Source organism: Actinia tenebrosa, unplaced genomic scaffold (assembly GCF_029948245.1).
Source record: "Actinia tenebrosa isolate PJP-AT-01 unplaced genomic scaffold, QUT_ActTen_1.0 PGA_scaffold16__25_contigs__length_10494907, whole genome shotgun sequence".
In the NCBI taxonomy this organism is placed as follows: domain Eukaryota; kingdom Metazoa; phylum Cnidaria; class Anthozoa; order Actiniaria; family Actiniidae; genus Actinia; species Actinia tenebrosa.
Window position 1 is genome coordinate 9996795 of NW_028292576.1, and position 22418 is coordinate 10019212.

At 37.6% G+C, this 22418-nt stretch overlaps 2 protein-coding genes across 2 annotated transcripts; one reads left to right on the forward strand and one right to left on the reverse strand.

The window, feature by feature from the left end:
* Positions 1 to 14679: 14679 nt before the first annotated feature.
* LOC116308486 (rhodopsin, GQ-coupled) lies at positions 14680 to 17414 on the forward strand. Its single transcript, XM_031718914.2, has 2 exons — positions 14680 to 14801; positions 15675 to 17414. Exon 2 carries the CDS (start codon positions 15732 to 15734, stop codon positions 16773 to 16775), a length of 1044 nt encoding a protein of 347 aa, XP_031574774.1. The 5' UTR covers positions 14680 to 14801; positions 15675 to 15731; the 3' UTR covers positions 16776 to 17414.
* Positions 17415 to 17637: 223 nt separating this feature from the next.
* LOC116308487 (serine/threonine-protein phosphatase 2A catalytic subunit beta isoform) lies at positions 17638 to 22403 on the reverse strand. The gene is made up of 7 exons (XM_031718917.2): positions 22098 to 22403; positions 21072 to 21281; positions 20816 to 20989; positions 20234 to 20323; positions 19703 to 19864; positions 19476 to 19594; positions 17638 to 18809 (listed from the first exon to the last, which is right to left on the reverse strand). Exons 1-7 carry the CDS (start codon positions 22200 to 22202, stop codon positions 18737 to 18739), a joined length of 933 nt encoding a protein of 310 aa, XP_031574777.1. The 5' UTR covers positions 22203 to 22403; the 3' UTR covers positions 17638 to 18736.
* Positions 22404 to 22418: the final 15 nt, after the last annotated feature.

The following is a 22418-nucleotide window of genomic DNA, read 5'->3' on the forward strand; positions in this document are numbered from 1 at the left end:
TTTACCAAGTGGTTATGACTCTATTATCTGAATAATTTTTCGGCTTTGCCAAGGAAGTCAGTGCTGGAAGCATCTTTATTTATTCAGACGTCTGTTGCTCAGGACACGATAGGATATTAGGACTCTAGTTTGTTAGTGAAACGGTCGATAACATGTCGGAAATATCCGCACAAGAAAGAGGATGTGGTAAGGCTACGATGTATGTAATCACTGAAAAAGGCCTTGAAATGGGTCCCTTCATGTATGGCAAAGAGACAGACAGTCGAGTTCTTTGTGCAAGTACCGGACACATTTACTATAGTCAAAGAAAAGACGGATATCGTGGAACAGATAGTAGAGACTTTGAAGAAAAACGAAGACTTAGAATAGTTGATCTTGGGAACTCGCTTTTGCCTACGAAAAATCCTGTTGTTATTGGGACCTCGCAGCCAGGAAAGTTGGTGTTCAGAGGCATGGAAAGCAGTGTTTTTGGAGCTGGGAGGTTTAGGAGTAACCTTGCTATACGAAAAAGTGGGAAGGCTAGAGCGAATAATGAACAAGATAAAAGAGAAAAAAGCCATATTCATTTGGATATCCTTAAGCAAGTTTTAGATCGCTCAAGTTTAAGAAACGTTGAAGAAAAGACATTCAAAGATAACGATAATGATGACTATGCGATCAAAAAGGAAAATGAACAGCCTATGATCAGATCTAGACAAACTGAATTGAAAGAATTGAAGTTGAAAAGAAGAAGTAAAGATTTGTTGGAAGAATTGGCGAGGTGGAAGCAAAGATATTGTATGACTAGCGATGATGCTTGTACAGAACCAGAATTGGAGAAAAGGGAGAAAAAAATGTTGTATTCATGTGGAATAAAAACTGCAGGTGACAGAAATGTTTTACCTCGCTTGAATCTACCCTCTTCGCTTTCTAAACGCGTGAACATAGCTAGTGACGACTGCAGCAAAAGCGAACCAAAAACCAAAATCACGACAATCAAAGAAAGCTCATCTCCAAGAATAATCAGTCAGAGGGACAGCAAATTAATATTTCTCAATCCTAAATCGATTTACAGCCAAGTAAAGGCGGAAAATACCGCAAAGTTGAATATCAACGAAAGTAAAATAACATCAGAGAAACCAAAGGTTCGTTTTCCATCGGTGATAGACCAGAGAACGGGAGTAATGCATTCTGTACCTGGGGTTGTTACTTACAGGCCATGTGATTATAATCGATGGTCGCGCAAAAATAACATTGTTCGAAGAAGTATTGTTCATTCTCGCTCTCCCTTAATGACATATGTTAGTATTTTCCCTTCGATTCCTGAAAAATAGAATTAAAAACGTCTGTAGAACACACCTCATAAAAAACTACAATGATAAACTTGTTTTCAACCCTGGTAAATAGATCGTGTGGTGCCTGGCTTCGACTTTTTGTACCTCGGTATAAAAGCGGAGTTATTTCATTTTTCTTGAATATTTAATAAATTTATCTTCTCATATTATTAAATCAGTGTGGTATTCGAGAACAGATAAAATTCTCTATCTAACTGCCATACATCATATTAAATCCATAGTTTATTAGTATAGGGAGTCTAATTAAACCTAAAACTGAAGGTCTATTAAAATTTTCGAAAATTCACAGAGTTTTAATATACAATTTTATTCCAAGTTGAAAAAATTTATTCATAAACCTTCTTGTTCTGTAAACTTAATTGAGAAGTCTATCTCTCAGTTCCTTGGTTACACGTCAGGTTTGTAATGTGTTGTTGATTTAGCTGCCTGTCTCATGATTTATCCAATAACGCGAATGGCTAGGTCTAAACTGGCTAACAGCCGAGAGTGATCATCATCTAAAGTGTTCTTGCAGGGCTACTGTTCTTGCAGCGTGGTCGTGATGGAACAATTTACTACCCTAGATTCAGTCGAGATATCAAATCCCACCGCTAACAATTTGCCTTTGTCTTTAAAAGATAAAAAATAAAGCAAACAAAACGTTCATCTCATCGTTGTTAATGGAAATGTTTCGGATTGCTGGGTCATGATCGTTCAGTTTTTCTATCATTATAGTACACTCATCAAAATTACTCGACTCTGATTGGTCGAGAGGAGTACAATTATAGCGTTAATTGTACTCCGTAGGAGTACCGAATTAAGTCGCTATGGCAACACGGCCAAAACAATGTCAAAACAATTATTTTCTATCATTTTGTACTTAAAAAACATATAAATAAAATTTTAAAGCCGTAAGAACTAATCTTTTTTATGCATTTCAGTTGTGCGATGGACTGAAAATCGGCCGCCACTGAATAGACAAAGATGAACGCCGTCGCTTCGCATTTTTTACTGAAATTTTGTTGAGTGAACTATAAACAAAAAATCGCACGATCTTCTCGTACAATTTGGAATTAATAGACACTCGTAATGTTTTGAAAGTTCTTTAATTGCACTTACAAGAACTTTCAAAACATTACTTGGTCTATTAATTTCCAAATTGTCCTCGAGATCGTGCGATTTCCTATTACTAATATCTATATTTACTATACATAATTATGTTTTACCCACAAGGCAACTAGCCATAATTGTCATGCGCAGTCTGGCGCTTGGACTTTTAAAAGGTATCATATTAGCCATTCTGAAGTTGAGGGAAAAACTGGGTCGAGTTGGAGTTGTAGTGCATTTTGGGGCTGTTTTAGGAGACGTTCCAAGATGGCTTGTATTTAGTCCCCTAAGACAGCTGTGTTAATTTAACCGAAAATACAGGGGCGGCGGAACCGGGGGAGTCGGGGGGCGCACGTGCCCCCACCCCCCACCAAATTTTTTTGGGGGGCCTGGCCCCCTCCCTAAAATATTGGTTCTTAGTCATTGTTTTACGGCGCATGCGTCTGCAATCAAACAAAACATTGTCATTATCACATAGCGTTAAATATAATCTTCAGTGCCCCCCAAAGATTTTTGCAGTGCCCCCCCCCCCCCCCAAAGATTTTTAGCTTCCGCCGCCCCTGAAATAAGCGAATTTTTCTGAATGAAATTTTCTAATATTCTCATTGCCGACTTTCCTAATCAAATCGAATACTTATACATCATCAAAACTAACAGCAAGTCAATAACAACCAATCCCTCACCTATGGAGACTAATCCATTGTCAAACACGAACCTCTTAGTTTACCATTGTACAACAATGTACATAGACCATAATATTTGACGGGTCGTGATTATTGTCAATCATTCAATATACATTACAGACAAAAATCCTTCTCGATTGTCTAAGGGATTATGAAATGGCAGAAACAATAAGAGCCATCTTAGCTTTCATGTGCCATCGAGTAACTATAATTCCCGGCAGGGTTAATAGATTTCACTTGACTAAATAGTTTTCAATTTTAATGAAGTCTGGATTTAGAGCGGCATTTTCGCTTCTTTGTTGTTTTGGAGATTGAGAAGAGACGAGAATGTTTATTGAAAAAGAAAGTGGAACAAAAAGTACAAAAACATATATTTTGTGTTTAAACAAACTGAAGACAAGCAGGCTGTAGAGAACAGTGGCCACGTTCTCGTTTTTCGAGTTCAATTACAATTGTACTAAAAGGCGAACAGTTGACAAACTTGAAGGTGAAGTGTGTCGAGGTAAACCTATTGGTCTTCTTCCCTATTCAAAACTTTTACCAAAAGTACTGCAGAGGTGGAACTAGCGCAACAAGAGCGCTGGTAATTCGTATCATTCACCACACTTACATCACAGCAATCTTTCAGTCTGTAAAATCATCTACATCAAGTTACTTTTGAAAGGATTTTGAAGACCACTGCAACATTATTCGGATTTAATGGGATTCTTCATGAGTTTTGCGGCCATCTTGTTCACTAAGAGAACGAAGGAGATGTAGAATACTACTAATAATTTTATTTAATTCCGTGTATGGTTATATGTCAACAAATCTAATCCCAAGTATAACATACGTTAATGAAGCATGGATCTGTTTGTACCGTGTACTATTGATCTTCACAAACACCAATCGCCTGACAACAAACATGGACTTGAACACATTAATAAGTTACTTGAAGATGAGCTTACTCAACTACGGTCATTAAAAAGCGAAAAACCTAAAGAATTTGTCCTCCCCACAGTCAAAAATATGAACAAAAAGAACACTGTTGAAGGATTCGAGGATTATCAGAGGAGGGCAGAACAAATTCGATCTAGAGACCCTAAGGCTGGCGATGAAGAGCATCCATTAAGAAACATGACTTCAACGATAGTGCCATTTTCGGAAAGGTTTAACGATTTTTCCAAAGACACACGCGTTCTTGGAAAAGGTCAAATGCCGTTTTTTCAACTCAGTTCTGACGGGCATTCCCTTTCTTGTCGCTTTCCAAGACTCTTAGAAACAAGAACTGGAAAGACTAGCAACCATTCCTTAAAAGAGCTGCTTGATGATGTAGTTAGTGATGATCAAAGATTAAACAGTAAGAAGAGTGAGAGATGTAAGCAGTTGTCAGGAAAACTCGTTCGATCGAGTCTTAGAGTGAAACAGGATTCACTTGGTGGTGATAACAGTGATCATGGGGAACTTGTGAACAATCTTCGGATTCAAAACTGTAGTATGACAGTAAGGAGGGATTCTTATAGCCAAGAGGTGAGGGAAAAAACAAAAAATCCTCTACCACGCAGCCACCGTTGTAACAAGAAAACATTTCATTTGGCTTGCACACGAGATCCTAAAAAATGTAAGACAAGTGATAAAGATGAAGGGGATTGCACTTTCTGTGCTGGTCCAGTCTTTCTGCATTCACGCGCTACTCAAAATGGCGATGGGAAAAGCCAGCGCAGGCGTGAGCGAAAGGCACAAGGTGGGGAGAAAACGTCTTTACCTCTTTTGGTGAAATCAAGTACGGAAACGACTAAAATAGTTAGAGACTCCTGCGAAAAGTGTAAAAAGAGGTTAGAACAAGCTGAAGTGAATAGAATTGCTTTAACAATGGCTGGAAGCTCACGTAAAAATACTGAAGTCAAAAATACTGATGTAGAAAGGAAGACGAAGAGTAGACCGGTAACCAAGGAGAAGGTACCTGAGATACCGCTGGCTTCAGAAAAGAAAGAGACTGTTTTACCTTTGTTAGAGTGCACGGCCTACATGGATCAGGATGGATCTCTGTTCTTGCTACCTGGTGCATTTACTTTGAGGAAGAAAGACTACAACATTTGGTCTAGGTACAGGAAATCATCTGGAGAAAATACCTTCAGATCCCAGGCTATAATGACTGGTACAACATTACCATACCTAGCTGAATGACTGGTACAACATTACCATACCTAGCTGAATGACTGGTACAGCTTTACCATACCTAGCTGAATGACTGGTACAGCTTTACCATACCTAGCTGAATGACTGGTACAACCTTGCCATACCTAGCTGAATGACTGGTACAACATTACCATACCTAGCTGAATGACTGGTACAACATTACCATACCTAGCTGAATGACTGGTACAGCTTTACCATACCTAGCTGAATGACTGGTACAACATTACCATACCTAGCTGAATGACTGGTACAACATTACCATACCTAGCTGAATGACTGGTACAGCTTTACCATATCTAAGACCCAGCCAAGCGAAATCAAGTCCATTCCATCTACGTGCGGTTCCGAATTTTCCAATATTAAAAAACACTCTAAATTCGGGCTTTAAGAATAGATAAACAAGTTTTTGAAGTTGAGCATGTTTTTGCTATACATAACGATTATCCACGGCCTTTCAAAAGGTGAAAATTCAAAAACTAATTTTTTTGTGATTGAAGATCCAGTCACTGACTGAGGCCCAGTCACTTGTAATCCATCAGTCACTAACAATCCATTCCAGTCACATCCAAGTAATATCAAATTTATCTCAATAGCATCTTGATTGAGGAAAATTAGTCGTAAGAATCTAAAGATCCACATAGTCACCTATAGACACATGGTATATACAGTCCTTTGAAAAACCTTTGCCGTAGACCGGCTTTACATGCAGGACTTAGACCACTGCCGCGATCAAAAAAAAAATTTTTTTTGGGATTTTTTGTGCAAAATTTCGTAAGGAATCACTAGTTATAAATAATGAAATAAAATTCATAGGCTAAAGGCTGCAAATTCGGAGTGAAAAAGCATATACGATCCGTAAAATCCAGCCAACCGACGTCCAATCCATTCCACGACGTGCGGTTCCAAATTTTCCAAAATAAAAAAACACTCAAAATTCGGACCTTCAGAAGAGAAAAGCAAGTTTTAGAAGTTGGGCATGTTTTTGCTATGCATTACGATTATTCATGGCCTTTCAAAAGGTGAAAATTCAAAAACTAATTTTTTTGTGATTGAAGATCCCGTCACTGACTGAGGCCCAGTCACTTGTAATCCATCTCAGTCACTAACAATCCATTCCAGTCACATCCAAGTAATATCAAATTTATCTCAATAGCATCAGGATAGCTATCATTCGCTGTCCCAAACTTCATTAAAGATCTTTACTAATTTTGTCTGTAGAATGGAAAATATTATTCATCGTGGATATATTAATAAATGATAATTATTTATTTTTCTCACGATTCTGGATCATTAATAGAACACCTACCGGTCCTTCTACGATTGACCCATATTCGTGACACAAATGAATAGGTATTATTTATTTTAGTTTTTTTTTCTGTTTTTTAAATTAGATTTAAATCAAGTGAAAATCTCTAGTAAATTCTTAAGACACCGTGAATGATTTGAACCTCATTGATGGCAATTGCTGTAGAGGTGACAGAACTAAGAAAACCAATCTTTCGGGTAGTATATTTTACAAAAAAATTATCATTTTGACAGTTCAGTTACAGTTTTGTCAGTAACCTCTCAATAGCCAGACAAAATGCTTCCTTTTTTTCAGATAGTATGATGGTCAATTAGTGAGAGTTTTTTCTCAAGTGTAGTAAATTCATTAAGCATAAAATTTGGACAGCATTTAAGTTTTTTTTGTCATTTGTTTTTGGCGTTTTTCGAATACGTGTTATTAATTGTAGTCGGCATACATTTTGTAATCCATTTATAATGCAAGGATTTATTAAACGTGTTTAATATCACCATCATCATTATACCGCCATCATCAATGTCATAATCTTCATCAACATCATCATCTTCATCATAATCACCACCATCATCATCATTATCATCATCACCACTATCATCATCGTCATTAGTCATCAACATTATACACCATCACTATTATCACCAGCATCACCATCTTCATCATCATCATCAAAATCACCGCCATCTTCATCCTCTTCATCATCATCATCATCACCATCTTCATCATCATCATCAACATCACTACCATCTTCATCCTCTTTATCATTATCATCATCATCATCACCATCTTCATCATCATCACCACCACCACCACCATCATTATCATTATCATCATCATCATCATCACCACTATCATCATCACCATCATCATCATTAGTCACCATCATCATCACCATCATCATCATCACCATTATACACCATCACTATTATCACCAGCATCACCATCTTCATCATCATCATCAAAATCACCGCCATCTTCATCCTCATCATCACCATCATCATCACCATCATCATTAGTCACCATCATCATCACCATCATCATTAGTCACCATCATCATCACCATCATCATTAGTCACCATCATCATCACCACCCTCATCACCACCCTCATCCCCATCATCATCACTAACTTATAGGATGTATCAGTATGACGTGACTGACACTAATGTTTTCTGAATGCCTGATATCGTCGATGTTGTTGTCCTAACCAAATGAACTTTAGACCCGGCATGATACTTTAATATCTTATTTATATTTCAACCAATAGCAACATTGTATAGAATCAGTGTTGGACTACTATCGCACGCCCACTACTGTTGAAGTGTGATCATAGCTAATGCTAAAATAGAAAAATCTCGAATATTCTGTCGCTTGCAGGATCCTCAACTTTATCATGAATCCAGATATGCCATTATTTTCTTACGTCCAATAAAAACTAAACTACTAGAAAAATCTTACAGTGACAAAAGTTAAGCAACGAAGCTAGGATAATCTTGTTGACTTTTTTCAATCTTTTTTAAAATCCTTAATAGCGAAGAAGAAAAAATCGTAGTTTATTACTGTAGTTGTTTTGAATAAATCTACCAGGATTTCGTGTGGGCAGTGGAAATAATTCCAGAGGTGAGCCTATTTTGAGATCACATTACTCTTTTATACATGCATTACTGGCATTAATGTTGATTATTTTGAAATGAGAATTAAATAGGAAAAAAAAAAAAAAGAATTAATCCTAGCTGATGCGAGTATATATATATATAGGTTTACAGAGAGATCTACATTAGAAGACCATTAGTCTCACTTAAGCAGTCGCTTCCTTCAACAGGAAATCAAGCCAGTGTGCTTTTAAAGCTCCTTTTTCTCACAATTGGATATCTTTTTGGCGCAAAAATTCCCCTTAAGCATTGAGTACTTAATCTTTATTCATTTCAAGAAAAGAACTTATCGTTGAACATCAGTTGAAGCCATTGTATTGGAACGAAAGGTATGGTATTTATTCTAACAAAAATAACAAATTTTTTATACGACATAACTTAAAACAACAGTTTTTTTAAGGTCTTATTTTTAAGTATTTCTTATCATTTATTTGCCCAAAAGTTACGAATTTCCCATACGACGTATCTTAAGACAACTGACTTTTAGGTTATATTTTTTTAGCATTTCCCATACTTTAGAAGTATTTATTTTGTTATATTTGTTTAGTTGTTCTCAGAAGTATTCTTAGTGATATTCAGTTGAATATGTCACAATATTTGATGTATTTGCTGTGTATCGCGAATTTCTTTGAGGAAACTTTGCGTGGACAGAACTGACCTAATCCTAACACTCGTTCAGTATAAAATGAGTGTGATGCCGGGATAAACTGTGGTGTTGAGTACAGTATTGTATGGAATGATTGAGACAATACTTTATATGTGATACTGTATAATAGTTTTCGTTTTAGGACCATTCGACGACCTGCACTAGCGCGATTATTGACCTTTTTTTATTGATCTTCTTGGAAAAAAGCGTCGGGTTTACTTTGATGAATAGGATGAATAGCTGTAGGAAAAAAGGAAAGAAGGAAGAAAGAAAGAAAGGAAGGAAGAAAGAAGAAAGAAAGAAAGGAAGGAAGAAAGAAAGGAAGGAAGAAAGGAAAGAAAGAAAGGAAGAAGAAAGGAAGAAAGAAAGGAAGAAAGAAAGGAAGAAAGAAAGGAAGAAAGAAAGGAAGAAAGAAAGGAAGAAAGAAAGAATAAACTGACGAACAAAAGAAAGGAAGCAGAGGAAAAAAAAAAAAAAAAAAAAAAAAAAAAAAAAAGGAAAGGAATAAAGGATAGAAGAAAGAAAGAATGAAAAAATAAAGACGTGAACATGTACAGTGTGTCGGTACTGTATCATTAGTCGTCACCGTGTTAGCTTACAAGATATTACAGACGATTAACGGATTAAGGAGCTACAGCAAACGCCACATACACGAACAACCATTGAGATTTCGTGAGCAACCTTAGATTCGAATTTGACCTTGATTTTAATCATATTACTGAATCGAAAACTCTAGACCTGACGGAATAGTAATAATGATCAAAACGAAAAGAGATCTCGAAGGCTTTTTTTTTTCGTTTTGCCACAGTGTATCAAAGATAAACAAATTTTAATTACGCTTGAAGAAGATTTATGTTCCCTAAGGTTGCAATTAGGCACTCTTATTCCTAAAATGCTAGTTGTTATTTGTATTTGATTATTGATTATAATTGAAACTTAAATATTTCTTAATAGTTTCACTTTGAACTTTCCATGTTGAAAATTGATTTTTTTTTTTCATGTTGAAGATCCCCCCCACCCACCCTCCCCCCCCACTCAAATCAGTGATTTTTTTCCTGTGTGGTTCAGGGCGGCGAAAGCCGCTTTTCTATTACGTGCAAAAGTGGTTTGGCGCCACCATTGCTGATACGAATTAAAAAATGCCTTTTTGCGGATACATTTGTCATTGATCCTAGACAAGAGCTCAGTGGGCCAATATATGATGACTAGTTTTCATAGCCGCTATCTTGGTCGAATCTAACTGAACAAAAGACTTCTTATATTCTCTTGTTATATCATCCAACATGGCCGCCGTGTCTTTATTTCATTCTCATGGGATTGATTGAGAGCCAGCAATTTTTTGAGACTCGTAGTAAATTCTTTTTTCGATTCTTTACCATACTCAGTACTCGACTTCCACTTAGCGGATGGCAACAGTAGAATTCTAATTGAAAACATATTTCCTATACATTGCGAGGAGCAACCTCGGTTAGTTTTGATCGATAATGGAGGATAGAATGTTCTGCAGTATCGAACTAAGTGTTGCGCATGTGGTTGTGTAAGTCGTTTTTTTTATCAGATAAAAGATATGAAATTCTTCAAATTTTATCGGAAACCTGAAACAACCTCTGGACTGATTAAAGTCAGGGCACAGCTAACTCACAACCTCTAGCTGGACTGATCTAGGTCAGGGCATGGCTAACTCACAGACTAAACCCTGAAACAATCTCTGGGCTGATCTAAGTCAGGGCAAGGCTAACTCACAGATTGAACCCTGAAACAACCTCTGGGCTGATCTAAGTCAGGGCAAGGCTAACTCACAGATTGAACCCTGAAACAACCTCTGGGCTGATCTAAGTCAGGGCAAGGCTAACTCACAGATCGAACCCTGAAACAACCTCTGAGCTGATCTAAGTCAGGGCACGGCTAACTCACAGATTGAACCCTGAATCAACCTCTGTGCTGATCTTAGTCAGGGTACGGCTAACTCACAGATCGAATTGGAATACAGTTAGGTTTTGCAGAGAGAGGAAAATATAAGAAAAACCCTCGATTCAAGGGAGAGAAATAACAAACTTTATTGACATGTGAGTCCATGAATCAAACCAGAGACCCCAGAGGCGAGACTAGGCGAGTGTACTACCACTACATTAATCTCTTGATATATTTAATTGCTATGGGGTGTAAAGTGACTTGAGCGGAAAACCGTCTCGCGTCGTCTCGTCACCTTGGAAAACCCATTTCCAACGGTCACTTGAATCATGTAACTGAATACAGTCAGGAACTCACGAGAAAATGACTTCATTATGACTAAAATAACGTCATTTAGCGAGACAAGTTGTTTCCTAGAATTACATTGAGTCACGTTATAATGTAGAGGCTTAGCTGGGAGACGGGCGCGCGCTTTTTGGCGGGAAAGTTCCTGCCAAAATTCACAGGAACTCCATCAATCATTAGCTATGAAGAGAGCCATTTAGTCGCAAAGGGTTTTTTTGTTATACCGACATGAACAATATCGAATTTTTCAAACATTTCTACTTTTCTTGTCATAAATAATACACAAACCCTAAATGAAATTCTTAGGGTGTCCTTGTCCTCTTGGACGTTGTGTCGTCTGACGTCACGTGACCTGTATATACATATATAGTAGTTACAATAGGACGATATCGGCTTTATATAGTTTTCAGTTAATCGAAAAGGAATGAGGAAACAAAGCTTGACATACACTTTTATGACATCTGGTATCATGTGACTTGTATACGATGATATCGGCTTTTTTTTTCATATAATCTAAAAGGAATAAAGGAAAGAAACCTCTAAAAAGGATGCTAATTCGCACGACCAGTCTATCATTTATGACTTAACCCTTATCAACCCATTCAAACAGGTGTACGATTTAGAAATAAAGAGGCCGGTACGACGTCAGCGGAAGTGACAATGCGATACTTTGACATGATTTAAGGCTTCTCTGCGGGGAAAGAAAGAACATTCTCTAAACCTGATTGAGTTCAATTCGATTCAACAAGCACTCCACTATACTCGGAGAGTATAGACTTCCTAATCATAGGATTGAGCTGTATAGGACTTCAGTTTTTTATATAGAGTGCGGCTTCAAAAACTTCTACGACACTTCATTGACTGCAGGTAGCCGACTATAGATGATTCGGCTTTGAATGCCGGGATGGCTTGCTTATTCAAAGTGTTTGTCAGTACACCGTCTAATACCGCTGCTTCTACATTCTGTACGTTCATTTTCATTTACTAGTAGTTTAAAAAAAATATTGCTATTGTCGATGTTGTTATTGTTGCTACTGCTGCTGCTGTTGTTGTTGCTCAGGATTGTCGTTGTTGATGCTGTTGTTGTTGTTGCTCTTGTTGTTGCTGCTTGTTGTTGCTGTTGTTGTTGTTGTTACTGCTGTTGCTGTTGTTGTTGCTCAGGATTGTTGTTGTTGATGCTGTTGTTGTTGTTGCTCTTGTTGTTGCTGCTCTTGTTGTTGCTGTTGTTGTTGTTGTTACTGCTGCTGCTGTTGTTGTTGCTCAGGATTGTTGTTGTTGCTGCTCTTGTTGTTTCTGTTGTTATTGTTGCTACTGCTGCTGCTGTTGTTGCTCAGGGTTGTTGTTGTTGCTGTTGTTGTTGTTGCTGTTGTTGCTGTTGCTGTTGTTGTTGCTGTTGTTGCTGTTGCTGTTGTTGTTGTTGTTGCTGTTGTTGTTGTTGCTGTTGTTGTTGCTGTTGTTGTTGCTGTTGTTGCTGTTGCTGTTGTTGTTGTTGTTGCTGTTGTTGCTGTTGCTGTTGTTGTTGTTGTTGTTGTTGTTGTTGTTGTTGTTGTTGTTGCTGTTGTTGTTGCTGTTGTTGCTGTTGCTGTTGTTGTTGTTGTTGCTGTTGTTGTTGTTGCTGTTGTTGCTGCTGTTGTTGTTGCTGTTGTTGCTGTTGTTGTAGCTGTTGTTGTTGCTGTTGTTGTTGTCGTTGCTGTTGTTGTTGTTGCTGCTCTTGTTGTTGCTCAGGGTTGTTGTTGTTGATGCTGTTGTTGTTGTTGTTGCTACTGCTGCTGCTGTTGTTGCTCAGGGTTGTTGTTGTTGATACTGTTGTTGTTGTTGTGTTGCAACTGCTGTTGCCGTTTCTTCTTCTGCTGCTGTCGTTGTCATTGCTGTCGCGGTGTTGGTGGTGGTGTAGGTAATTTTTATAGCATAGATATATTCCCCTGCAGTTTTCTGTAGTCGATCCATCATCCTATACCCAATTAGTAAATAATTGTTATAAATCTCGCATTTTTATTGATTGGGAGCGCGTGCTTTATGAGAGCACACAGCACGCAAGCGCCCTTGTATGTTATAAAAGAAATAAAACGTTTGCTCACTGTGGTAATTGGCACTTGGGGATTGGCAGAACACTCGAGAAGTGTCGAGAAGCACTCTGCTACGTGCTTCTCCTAACACTTCTCTCGTGTTTTACCAATCCCCGTGTGAGTTTATTGACAGCACACAGAACATGCAGGTTAACACAGGCCACCTGCTACATGTCCTAACATTTATTACAGTTCTCATACTACGCTCAACAAAATTACTCGATTCTGATTGGTCAGGATGAGTACATTTAATCGTTAATTGTACTCCGCTTGAAGTTGCCATAGAAATCATATAATAGAATTTTTATATTTATGTTTAAACCAACAAAACATATTTATCCTCTACTTTCACATCCCCATAATACTTTGCATCTTTTGGGGGTAACCAGAGGGTAAAAACCCACTTATTTTGCTGAAGGCTGATCAGACAATGTTGACAATACTTTGTTTGGTATCCAAAAATAAAATGAAGAAAAAACAGAAAAAGATAGAAGCTTGAAGACATTAAGGTAAATTTCCAAAAAAAATTGGTAAGTCAATACATTTTCTGTAAGACCAAAACTCTTCATGATCTGTACACTCAAAAATAACTTGGAATAAACTGATAACCAGTATTGTACAGATAAAAGCAGGTATAGTATAAACTAAATTAAGAAACCTTTCAATTTGGGACAGTTTTTTGATTGGTTACCCCCCAAAGACGCAAGGCATTAAACCGTAGGCCCTGTCTCCCAACCCTTCCTAACCTACAGTAAAATGGGGGACATAAAAGAACCACTGAGGACGTAGAAAGAAACCCTGGCAGTGACCACCCTCAGTGCCTCCACTTCATACTAACCATCTCTCAAGCTTGTAAATTGCATAAAAAGCAATCTGTCATTCACAAATCCATGTAAAGCGCCTTTGATTATATCCACATATTAAAGGGCGCTATATAAATCATAATCATTATCACTCGTCTATCAATAACGAATTGTACTCGTAGCCTTCCAATTTTTCTATACAAAATGTTTAGTTACACTCCGGTTGAGAGCGGAGAGAAAATTCCGGAAAGAAAGCCAATTTTTAAATAAAAAAGGCGCGAGCCATATGTAAGAGCAACAACTCTAATTAAGACAGCATCGACAGCATCGCGACATCCACTTTAAAGGTTATGATAAGTATTTCATTTTGAACTGACAGGACAGTTTTTAACTTTTCGTAATTTGGACCCTTTAGAGAGTTTGTAATCTGTGAACATTTGTATATATATTACATATATGTCCTATTTGGTCAATTTTCGACCAATACCAGAACGCTTTCCCGCAATGAGTTATTAGTTTTAGTCTAAAAACCAGACACGTTTCTACAGCCTTGTCACCGAAAGACATCTGCTTTTGGTCTTCAATAGTAGAAATTCAATTCATCTCAATAACACAGTTATTTATAAATTTCTGTTTACAGAAACTGAACTTCCTTTGTGCATGGTCAAGCGAAGTGCCAGCATCTGATAACAATACGGCCTGAGTAGCGAGAGAAGAGGTTCTGAGTAGCGAGAGAAGAGCTTGCTTTAAGTGCTTATCAGTTGATTCAAGAAAAGACACATTTTTTCTTCTAAACAAGGTAAAGAAGTTACATTTTTTGTTAGGAACTGAAAAGGGGGGGGGGGAACCCGTCGTTTTTTTACGAGGGTAACACTTAATAGCCAGTGGCTAACAAACCTGTGGCTCTCGTTCCACGATCGGATTGGAATTTAGAAGTTGATTTTTGCGGAGGGAGGAAAACCAGAGAACCCGGAGAAAAACCCTCGAAGCACCGGAGAGAACCAACAAACAACTCTACTCACATAGGACACTGAGCACGGCGGGACTTGAAGCTGGGTAGTTTCGATGAGAGGCGAGCAATCTCGCATCAATGCCACCCGTGATTCCCGAAAAAAAAAGTGAGTTCCAGGAGAAGTCTTATAATCAGGGCTTCAAAATGTTAGGAAATCGCTTCTTTTCTGGCCAGTACCCGATCAAGTTGTGAGTCAGTAAAACGAAATATATGCATGACAAGAGGTTTCATTTCGGAAAAAAAGGGGAGGCGGTATTTCTATCACTTTGCCTGGCCCATGGTATAGACGGAAACCCCTTTAGAGAGAGAATTGACAGAAATGTATGGCTCTGTACGCTTTTGGGTTATTTCACTTCAGATAACACTTGTCGTAAATCACACTGTAAAATGTAACACATTCTGGAATGCACGTCATCTCATTAGCATATTGATATTTCAAATGTTTATATCTTTGAAAACAGAAGACCACATACAAAAATACTGCAACCACACTACTACACTTTTCACATATAAATGATTTTGAAAATAATTTTTTTTCCTTGATGTACACTTTAAATATGAAGAAAAGAAAACGGCCGCAGTTCCTAATTTTGTCTTTGGTATTAATCTTCATTGCCCCATTTTCAAACATGATATTTATATTTTATTTTATTTTCTCAGAAAACAGAATCAGTTAACTGATCAGGTGAAAACTGGTCAAACCTGTTTAGCAACACGATGTCGTACCAAGTCCATCCCCGCTCAACCACGTGGGTTGTGCTAGAGTCTATTGCCTTGGTGACGTTAAACATTATCATCTTCTTCGGAAATTTCATAATTTGTCTCGTGATTTACAAAAGCAAACGTCTACGAACGATGACAAATATGCTTGTGGTCACTCTGTCGATCAGTGACTTGATAACTGCCTCTATCACCTTACCTATGGCGGCTGCTACATCGATCCTCAGGCGATGGATCTACGGATCGATTGGATGCCAGGTGTTCGGGTTTTGCAGCAAGTATCTGGTGCATGTTTCTTTATATATAATAACCCTTATTGCCCTAAATAGATACGTTCGTATCATCAAGCCTTCTTTATACAAGAAAGTTTTCACCCTCAGAAGATCTGTAGCACTTTTAGCGTTCATTTGGGTTATGCCTGCCTTGGTTCGTATAATACCAATCCTGACTTCCTCAGCACGGTTTGTCTTCGTTTCGCACACAGCAACGTGTATTCTCGCGTTCTACGAGAAGAAGTCCCAGTTCCCTTACACAGTGTTCGCAACACTCGTCTTCATCGCGCTTCCAATGTTGGTTATTATAGTCTGCTATGCCGCTGTGACGCGACACGTGCGCAAACACAGACAGCGCATATCAAGTGTTAGAGGAGACCAAGGAGATTTGGGTGTCAGTATCGAGGAGGTGAAAGTAACTCGCACTTTATTCGCCCTGGTGTTCACATTTATACTGTGCTGGCTCCCTGTGTCTGTGGCGCTTATATTCGTCAAGTCAGCCACAGGTAGCATCCCAACACTAGCAGCAAGAGTGCTGAGCTGTTTGGTTGCCCTTAGTAGTGCCAGTACCCCGTTTGTCTATGGCGTGTTAAACAGACCTTTCAGGAAAGAATTCAAGAAAATACTTCCACTTTGTTGCAGGGGTAATAGAACCTTCGACAGTGAGTCTGCGTGGAACCTGGGGCTTAACGCACGTGATTCGGCAAGGAATCGTCAGGGGCCTGGAAACCAGTCTTCAAACTCTGCTGAAAATAAATGTAGCCCCTGAACTGCATTTTGAACACCCTTAGTTACACCCTTAGTTACACTGAACGACTCGTTGAGTCAAGAGCTTATCTTATGCTTCTTAGCCAATGAGAGGAGAAAACTGTCAAGTGCCCTAGAAACAAACGACCAATGGAAATGAACCAAAGATACACTGCGAACGAGCAAAGAAGAGCAGAACGCTCAAGTGCCTGAGGAGAAAGCTTAATCAAGTGCCCTAGAAACAAAAAGCTGATGAAAGCCAGGTACACTGGGAATGAGCCAATGAGAGCTTCTGCCCTAGAACCAAACAGCCAATGGAAACCAGCCAGGTAACTGGGAATGAGCCAATGAGAAAAGAAGTACGCTGAAGTGAGCTAGAATATTCCCCCGTATAACTCTAGGATGTACCTAGAAAAGTTAAACATTCTTTCCTTTGCTGAACTGTTACTATGTATGGCAATCGTCAATAATCATTTTAATCAGATGTGATTGTGGGGGGTGTAAAATATTGTATCAATTTATTATAATTACTTATCTCTCATAACTTTTGGTACTACTATAAATGCCCATAAAGGTCTCCCGCTCATATTTTATCTATTACATAAAGGCCATGTTCCTGAATCTGGATTCTTGTAAGTATAAATAAAGACTTAGAACAATGTTCTTGTTCACTGTAGTCATTTATAACAAGGGGATTCTGTCCTAAAGCCCTGTTTACACTGGCGATTTTTGCGGCAATTTTCGGAAATATGAAATCTTTTGTCTCATCCTTCAAAAGAGACATTCGTCTAGGGAAAATCCTGGTATCCTGAAAAGACTTTACAAGGACATTCTTTACCATTATTTATTATGCAAAAATAATATGACTCGTAATACCTCAAAAATGACTTAAAACATTTTATTAACAGGCATTCATCTGAACTAGACACATTTACAAGCATTTCACTATAGTATTCTAATTTGAAAAGGCCATATTAACAGGCAGGGGAGGGGGATACAGACATCATAACCATTTCTATATGGGACAGAGATGGGGGGAGGGGAGGGGGGCATGTTATTTTGATTAAGGTTTGTTTTTTCTTAATCTTCCAACTAGATTTTTTACTTAGTTTAGTATGTACAACATCATCAAAAAATCCCAAATAGATAAAAGTATTTCTTATGGGTGTGAAGTGTCTAGGCATGAAGTAGTAATGTTAATATGAAACAAAATTACTGTGGTATGCAACAAACTGTGAACAATTCCACAAGTTATTGATTTCTTTTTGGCAACTTTTAATTGTGCTATCTACTGTTTACCAATTAGATATCAGCATTTCACTTTGATGTTTTTACATGGATATACCAAGTCTGCCTCAAAACATTTGCACAATAGGTCACTTGGCATTACAGCATCATATACTACCACTACCATAATCCCTTGCACACTTTCTTTTGATCAGTTAATTAGCACCAATTGTCACAATAATTTGAATAAGGAAATTTGCTAAGCATTTTGCTGTGGTAATAATGCATGCAAAGGGCTATTAAAAGTTGTCAAAAGAAATGTGTGTAGCACATACAATGAGTGGCACAGTAAGATATGGACAGGCATGCCTAGAATACAAGGTTCTTCACACCCATATAAAACACTATTATAATCTTAAAACATTTTTGTCTCAATATTGTGTTTAGATTTTTGCAGACAGATGTATCTAGTACATAATGTTAATTCATGTGATAGAGTCTTTGCAGATAAAATACAGCACACTGCATCTGTCATTCTCTGTACAACTAATAATAATGATAATAATAATCATTACTTATAATTATTATTATTACTAATAATGATTAGTAACTATTTTTGTCAGAGCTATAGTTTAAACTTTAAGCCCTTTGCCTGTGATTTCCTGTCTGAGGGAAAACCCAACACATGAAGAATCCCATGTTAGAAGGTTAGTTTTGAGTTTAGTCTTCATTAACGTATCCTTGTGTCAAATCAGGTTACAAGAAGTAATCTGGAGTTCGTCTTGTTACGTGAGGTTCTCCTCTTCTGGGGGCTGGATCAAACTGCAGACTATCAAAGCAGATGATGAATGAGTTTAGTAGTTGAAAAGAATTTAAAAATTGTGTTGATTTTTTTTAGGTCCAAAAATTCTAAAACAAAGCATACACTTAACATATAGATCTTTACCGAGTGACAAAAACACATTTCATAGAGCAGAAAATGTTCACTTTTGACAAAAAATCTCGTCTCGAAAAAATAAATCTTTATGAAACTGCACTTTGTTTTGGACCAGAAATCATTTTTTGGTGTCACAATGGATAAGGTGCTTTTTGATGAGTGCTTGACAAGAGTGCTGTAAATTCAGATATCTATAATGTATCTCTTAACTGTCTTGGAAATGGAGCAGTTTTTATGGGGCTGGAAAGGATATCACAGATTTCAATTTGCACCACAACTTGCCATAATCGTAATTATGCTTAGTGACTGGCTGTAAAACAATGGGTAGCCATTGCAGTGTTAAGGAATGATGTAACAGGGTTTTCATTAAGAGTCAGATCTCAGAGAATGCTTCAAAACTAGGCAAAATTCTCTGGCTTGAACTACCATGATCTTCTCCTATTATTTCAAAACTGAATAAAAAACCTGCCAGGACTTTCGGTCTACATGTAGTTCATGATCTTCTCCAGGTATTTCTCACAACTCTATAACTAAATTGCACAACATCGTTTTACTTACAATGAGTATTTCAGAGCATCATCTAGTTCCATTATTGCAGCTTGGTTACCGCATCTGTAGCAGTAGTTGGGCGCACTGAATATGGTCACTACATTTCTGTCATGACACCAGTTGTATCCCTGAAACGTAAACACAAATTTCAGGAACTCTGATTTACATGATACCCCTCCCCCTTTAATTATTTCAGGTGGAAGTAAAATCATTGCAAGCATATGGAAATATCTTACCTCCATTACAAGCTGGTGAGCTCTGGCAATCAATGTCAGTCCATTTGTGTGGTTAAATGTTTCAGATATATCCTGACCAAAAGTGTAGCCGGCACCTCTTGGGGATATACCCCAACCGCCACGATCATCTGGATCACTCCATAACAGATCACACATGGGTCCCTAAAACAGTCAGATTTTTAGGGAAACAATGAATACTTTAGATGGAAGAATAAACATATATCCATGATTATTTCATATAAATACTATTGAAAAACTGTCACCGGCAATGCCTGATTGGAAAGAAGAGTGAAACACACCCAAAATACAACTTAATAGTTTTCTAATATATTCTGATTGGGTGTATTTTCAATAGCGTAGGAAAGATGGAGGTAGGGGGTCAGCCATAGTTTTCTTACGAGAAGCTTAGTAGTGTCCTCATTATTGCAGAATTCTTTCATAGATTCCCTCAATAGATGTGTAAGTTTGTAATCATTGGACACAACATATTTCTAACGATAAGTAGAGAATGCTTAATACAGTCTTACTAACCTCATGTGGAACTTCCTGTATTCTGTCAAGGGCTCTTATGTGATCAAGGGTGTCTATGGATGGGGATAGTCCACCGTGTAGACAAAATATCTTTTGTTAAAATACAAAAAGTAAACTGTATGAGTAATATTATTATGCATAAATGTAATTATTGTTAAAATAGGTTTGTATATCTTCCCATGAGAATACTACCAAAACAGGTAGAGTGTGGATTTGACTCAAAAAGCACTTGTTTTACTTCACATTCATAATGTCTCAACACACATTCCTGAGCCCGGGGCAGTTAATTAGCTTTGAACTTTGAGCCTGTGGTCAGTAACCATCCAATTTGAATCTTAACATCAGAGTTAAAATGGTGCTCTGTGCTCAGGAATGTATGCATCGGGCTTTAGGAATGTAGAGTCAAACAAATGCTTTTTGACGAGTCAAATCCCACTCAACCTGTTTTGGAATTAAAAGGACAAAAGATTGTACTTCCATGTTACTTGAACAAATAATTTTTGTTCAAGTTAACTAATATGGTAGCTATGTCGTCACATGCACCTCAAGAATCAAAGAGAAAGAGGGATCTACAGGACTTACTTGATTATCAACAAGTGCAGTAAGCGGGAGGTAATCGAACAGGTCTGTGAAATACTTCCATACGCTAGCATTGCCATATTTACGTAAACATTCATCATAGAAACCATAAACTTGAGTAATCTGTCGACTTTCATGGTTGCCACGCAGGATTGTGATGCGATGAGGGAATCGAACCTAGTAAAATAAAACGCCACTTTCAATATCTTTCAGCTGGCTGATGCAACTAATGTATACATGACAGTAATAGCAAACTCACCTTCAATGTTACTAACAGTGTTACAGTTTCAACAGAGTAGTATCCTCTGTCTACGTAGTCACCCATGAAGAGATAGTTAGTATCTGGAGACCTGCCGCCTATTCTAAATAATTCCATGAGGTCGTGAAACTGTCCATGAACATCGCCGCAGACCGTAACCGGGCATTTTACATCTTGCACATTGGATTCTTTACTCAGGATTTCCTTCGCCTAAAACGTATAAAATAAGAAAATATGGCTCAGGTCAAACGTCACACTTAACATAAGTTGAATGCATTGAAAACAATGAATAAGATGGGGATCTTCCTAAGTTTGACATTTGTATTCAGCCTAAGTGATAAGTAAATGACATTGTACCTTGAAAACATTGGGAAAATAAAATGAAATTTTGTAAAAATCCTAGCAATATGATACTGCAGTGGTTTTATATTTAATATTTATTTACTATTAATGATTACCATAGCGTTAGGGATTGAATTTGATTGAAAAGGTGTCAATTCAGCAATTATCAATGTCACATGATATATTTGATGTCATTAACTTTGTTGCAAAGATTACATTACAATTTTACATAATCTATACTTGATAAAAAATACAAAATGGTATATGTACGAAGGGGAATCAAACATATTCTCTACACTTAAAGAATACCAACAAGAAAAAAACTGGTTCAACAGGAAACGCAGAGCATTTCACGATCAACAGTCAAAATTTCCCAACCAAAATCAATCTGTAAAATTTTGCTCTGTTTCCACTGCAAAATTCATGGTACGAGATACGATATTATTTAATAAGAATCAAATGAATGCAACACAGAAAAGGAAGATCAATTCATGTAAAAATATCCTGTTTTGTAAAGGATGCTTTCAAAATTCAAGCCGAATACACAACGGCTACAACGCGAACTACCACAGATAAAAAAGGCAAAATAGCGATTACCAGTAAGTTATATTCCGCTTTGACAAAACTATAAGAAAAGCACATGTTTGCACAGCTAAGTTCAAGACCTTTTCTTAACCGATTTACCTTCTCGCAGAGAGTTTTGACTTGAGCCTCCGAAAGCTGTTTGCATTCCATAAGCTGTTCTATCCATTGCTCTAAATCTTTAGCATTGGTTTTATCATCCACCATGTTGATGTATTCCCTTCGGAAACCAAGAAAAATGTTGTTGGGTTATTAATTTGTTTAGTAGTGAAGTGTTTTGGTGTTCAATTTGAAAAAAAGGTAGTAAAAATCCGCCGTGATTTGAGGAGGTTTTGATGTCGAGTGAAGAAAGTATGGCGGACCAAATGCTGCGCTAACGTCAAACAAGGCCGGTCTGTCGAGCACATGCTACGCAATACTCCT

Coding starts and splice junctions, on each gene's coding strand:
- LOC116308486 (XM_031718914.2), top strand. CDS start 15,732: ATGTCGTACCAAGTCCATCCCCGCTCAACCACGTGGGTTGTGCTAGAG.
- LOC116308487 (XM_031718917.2), bottom strand. CDS start 22,202: ATGGTGGATGATAAAACCAATGCTAAAGATTTAGAGCAATGGATAGAA. Junction 20,324..20,815: donor CTGCACTTGTTGATAATCAA/GTAAGTCCTGTA, acceptor TTTTAACAAAAG/ATATTTTGTCTACACGGTGG. Junction 19,865..20,233: donor TACAGGAAGTTCCACATGAG/GTTAGTAAGACT, acceptor TGACTGTTTTAG/GGACCCATGTGTGATCTGTT.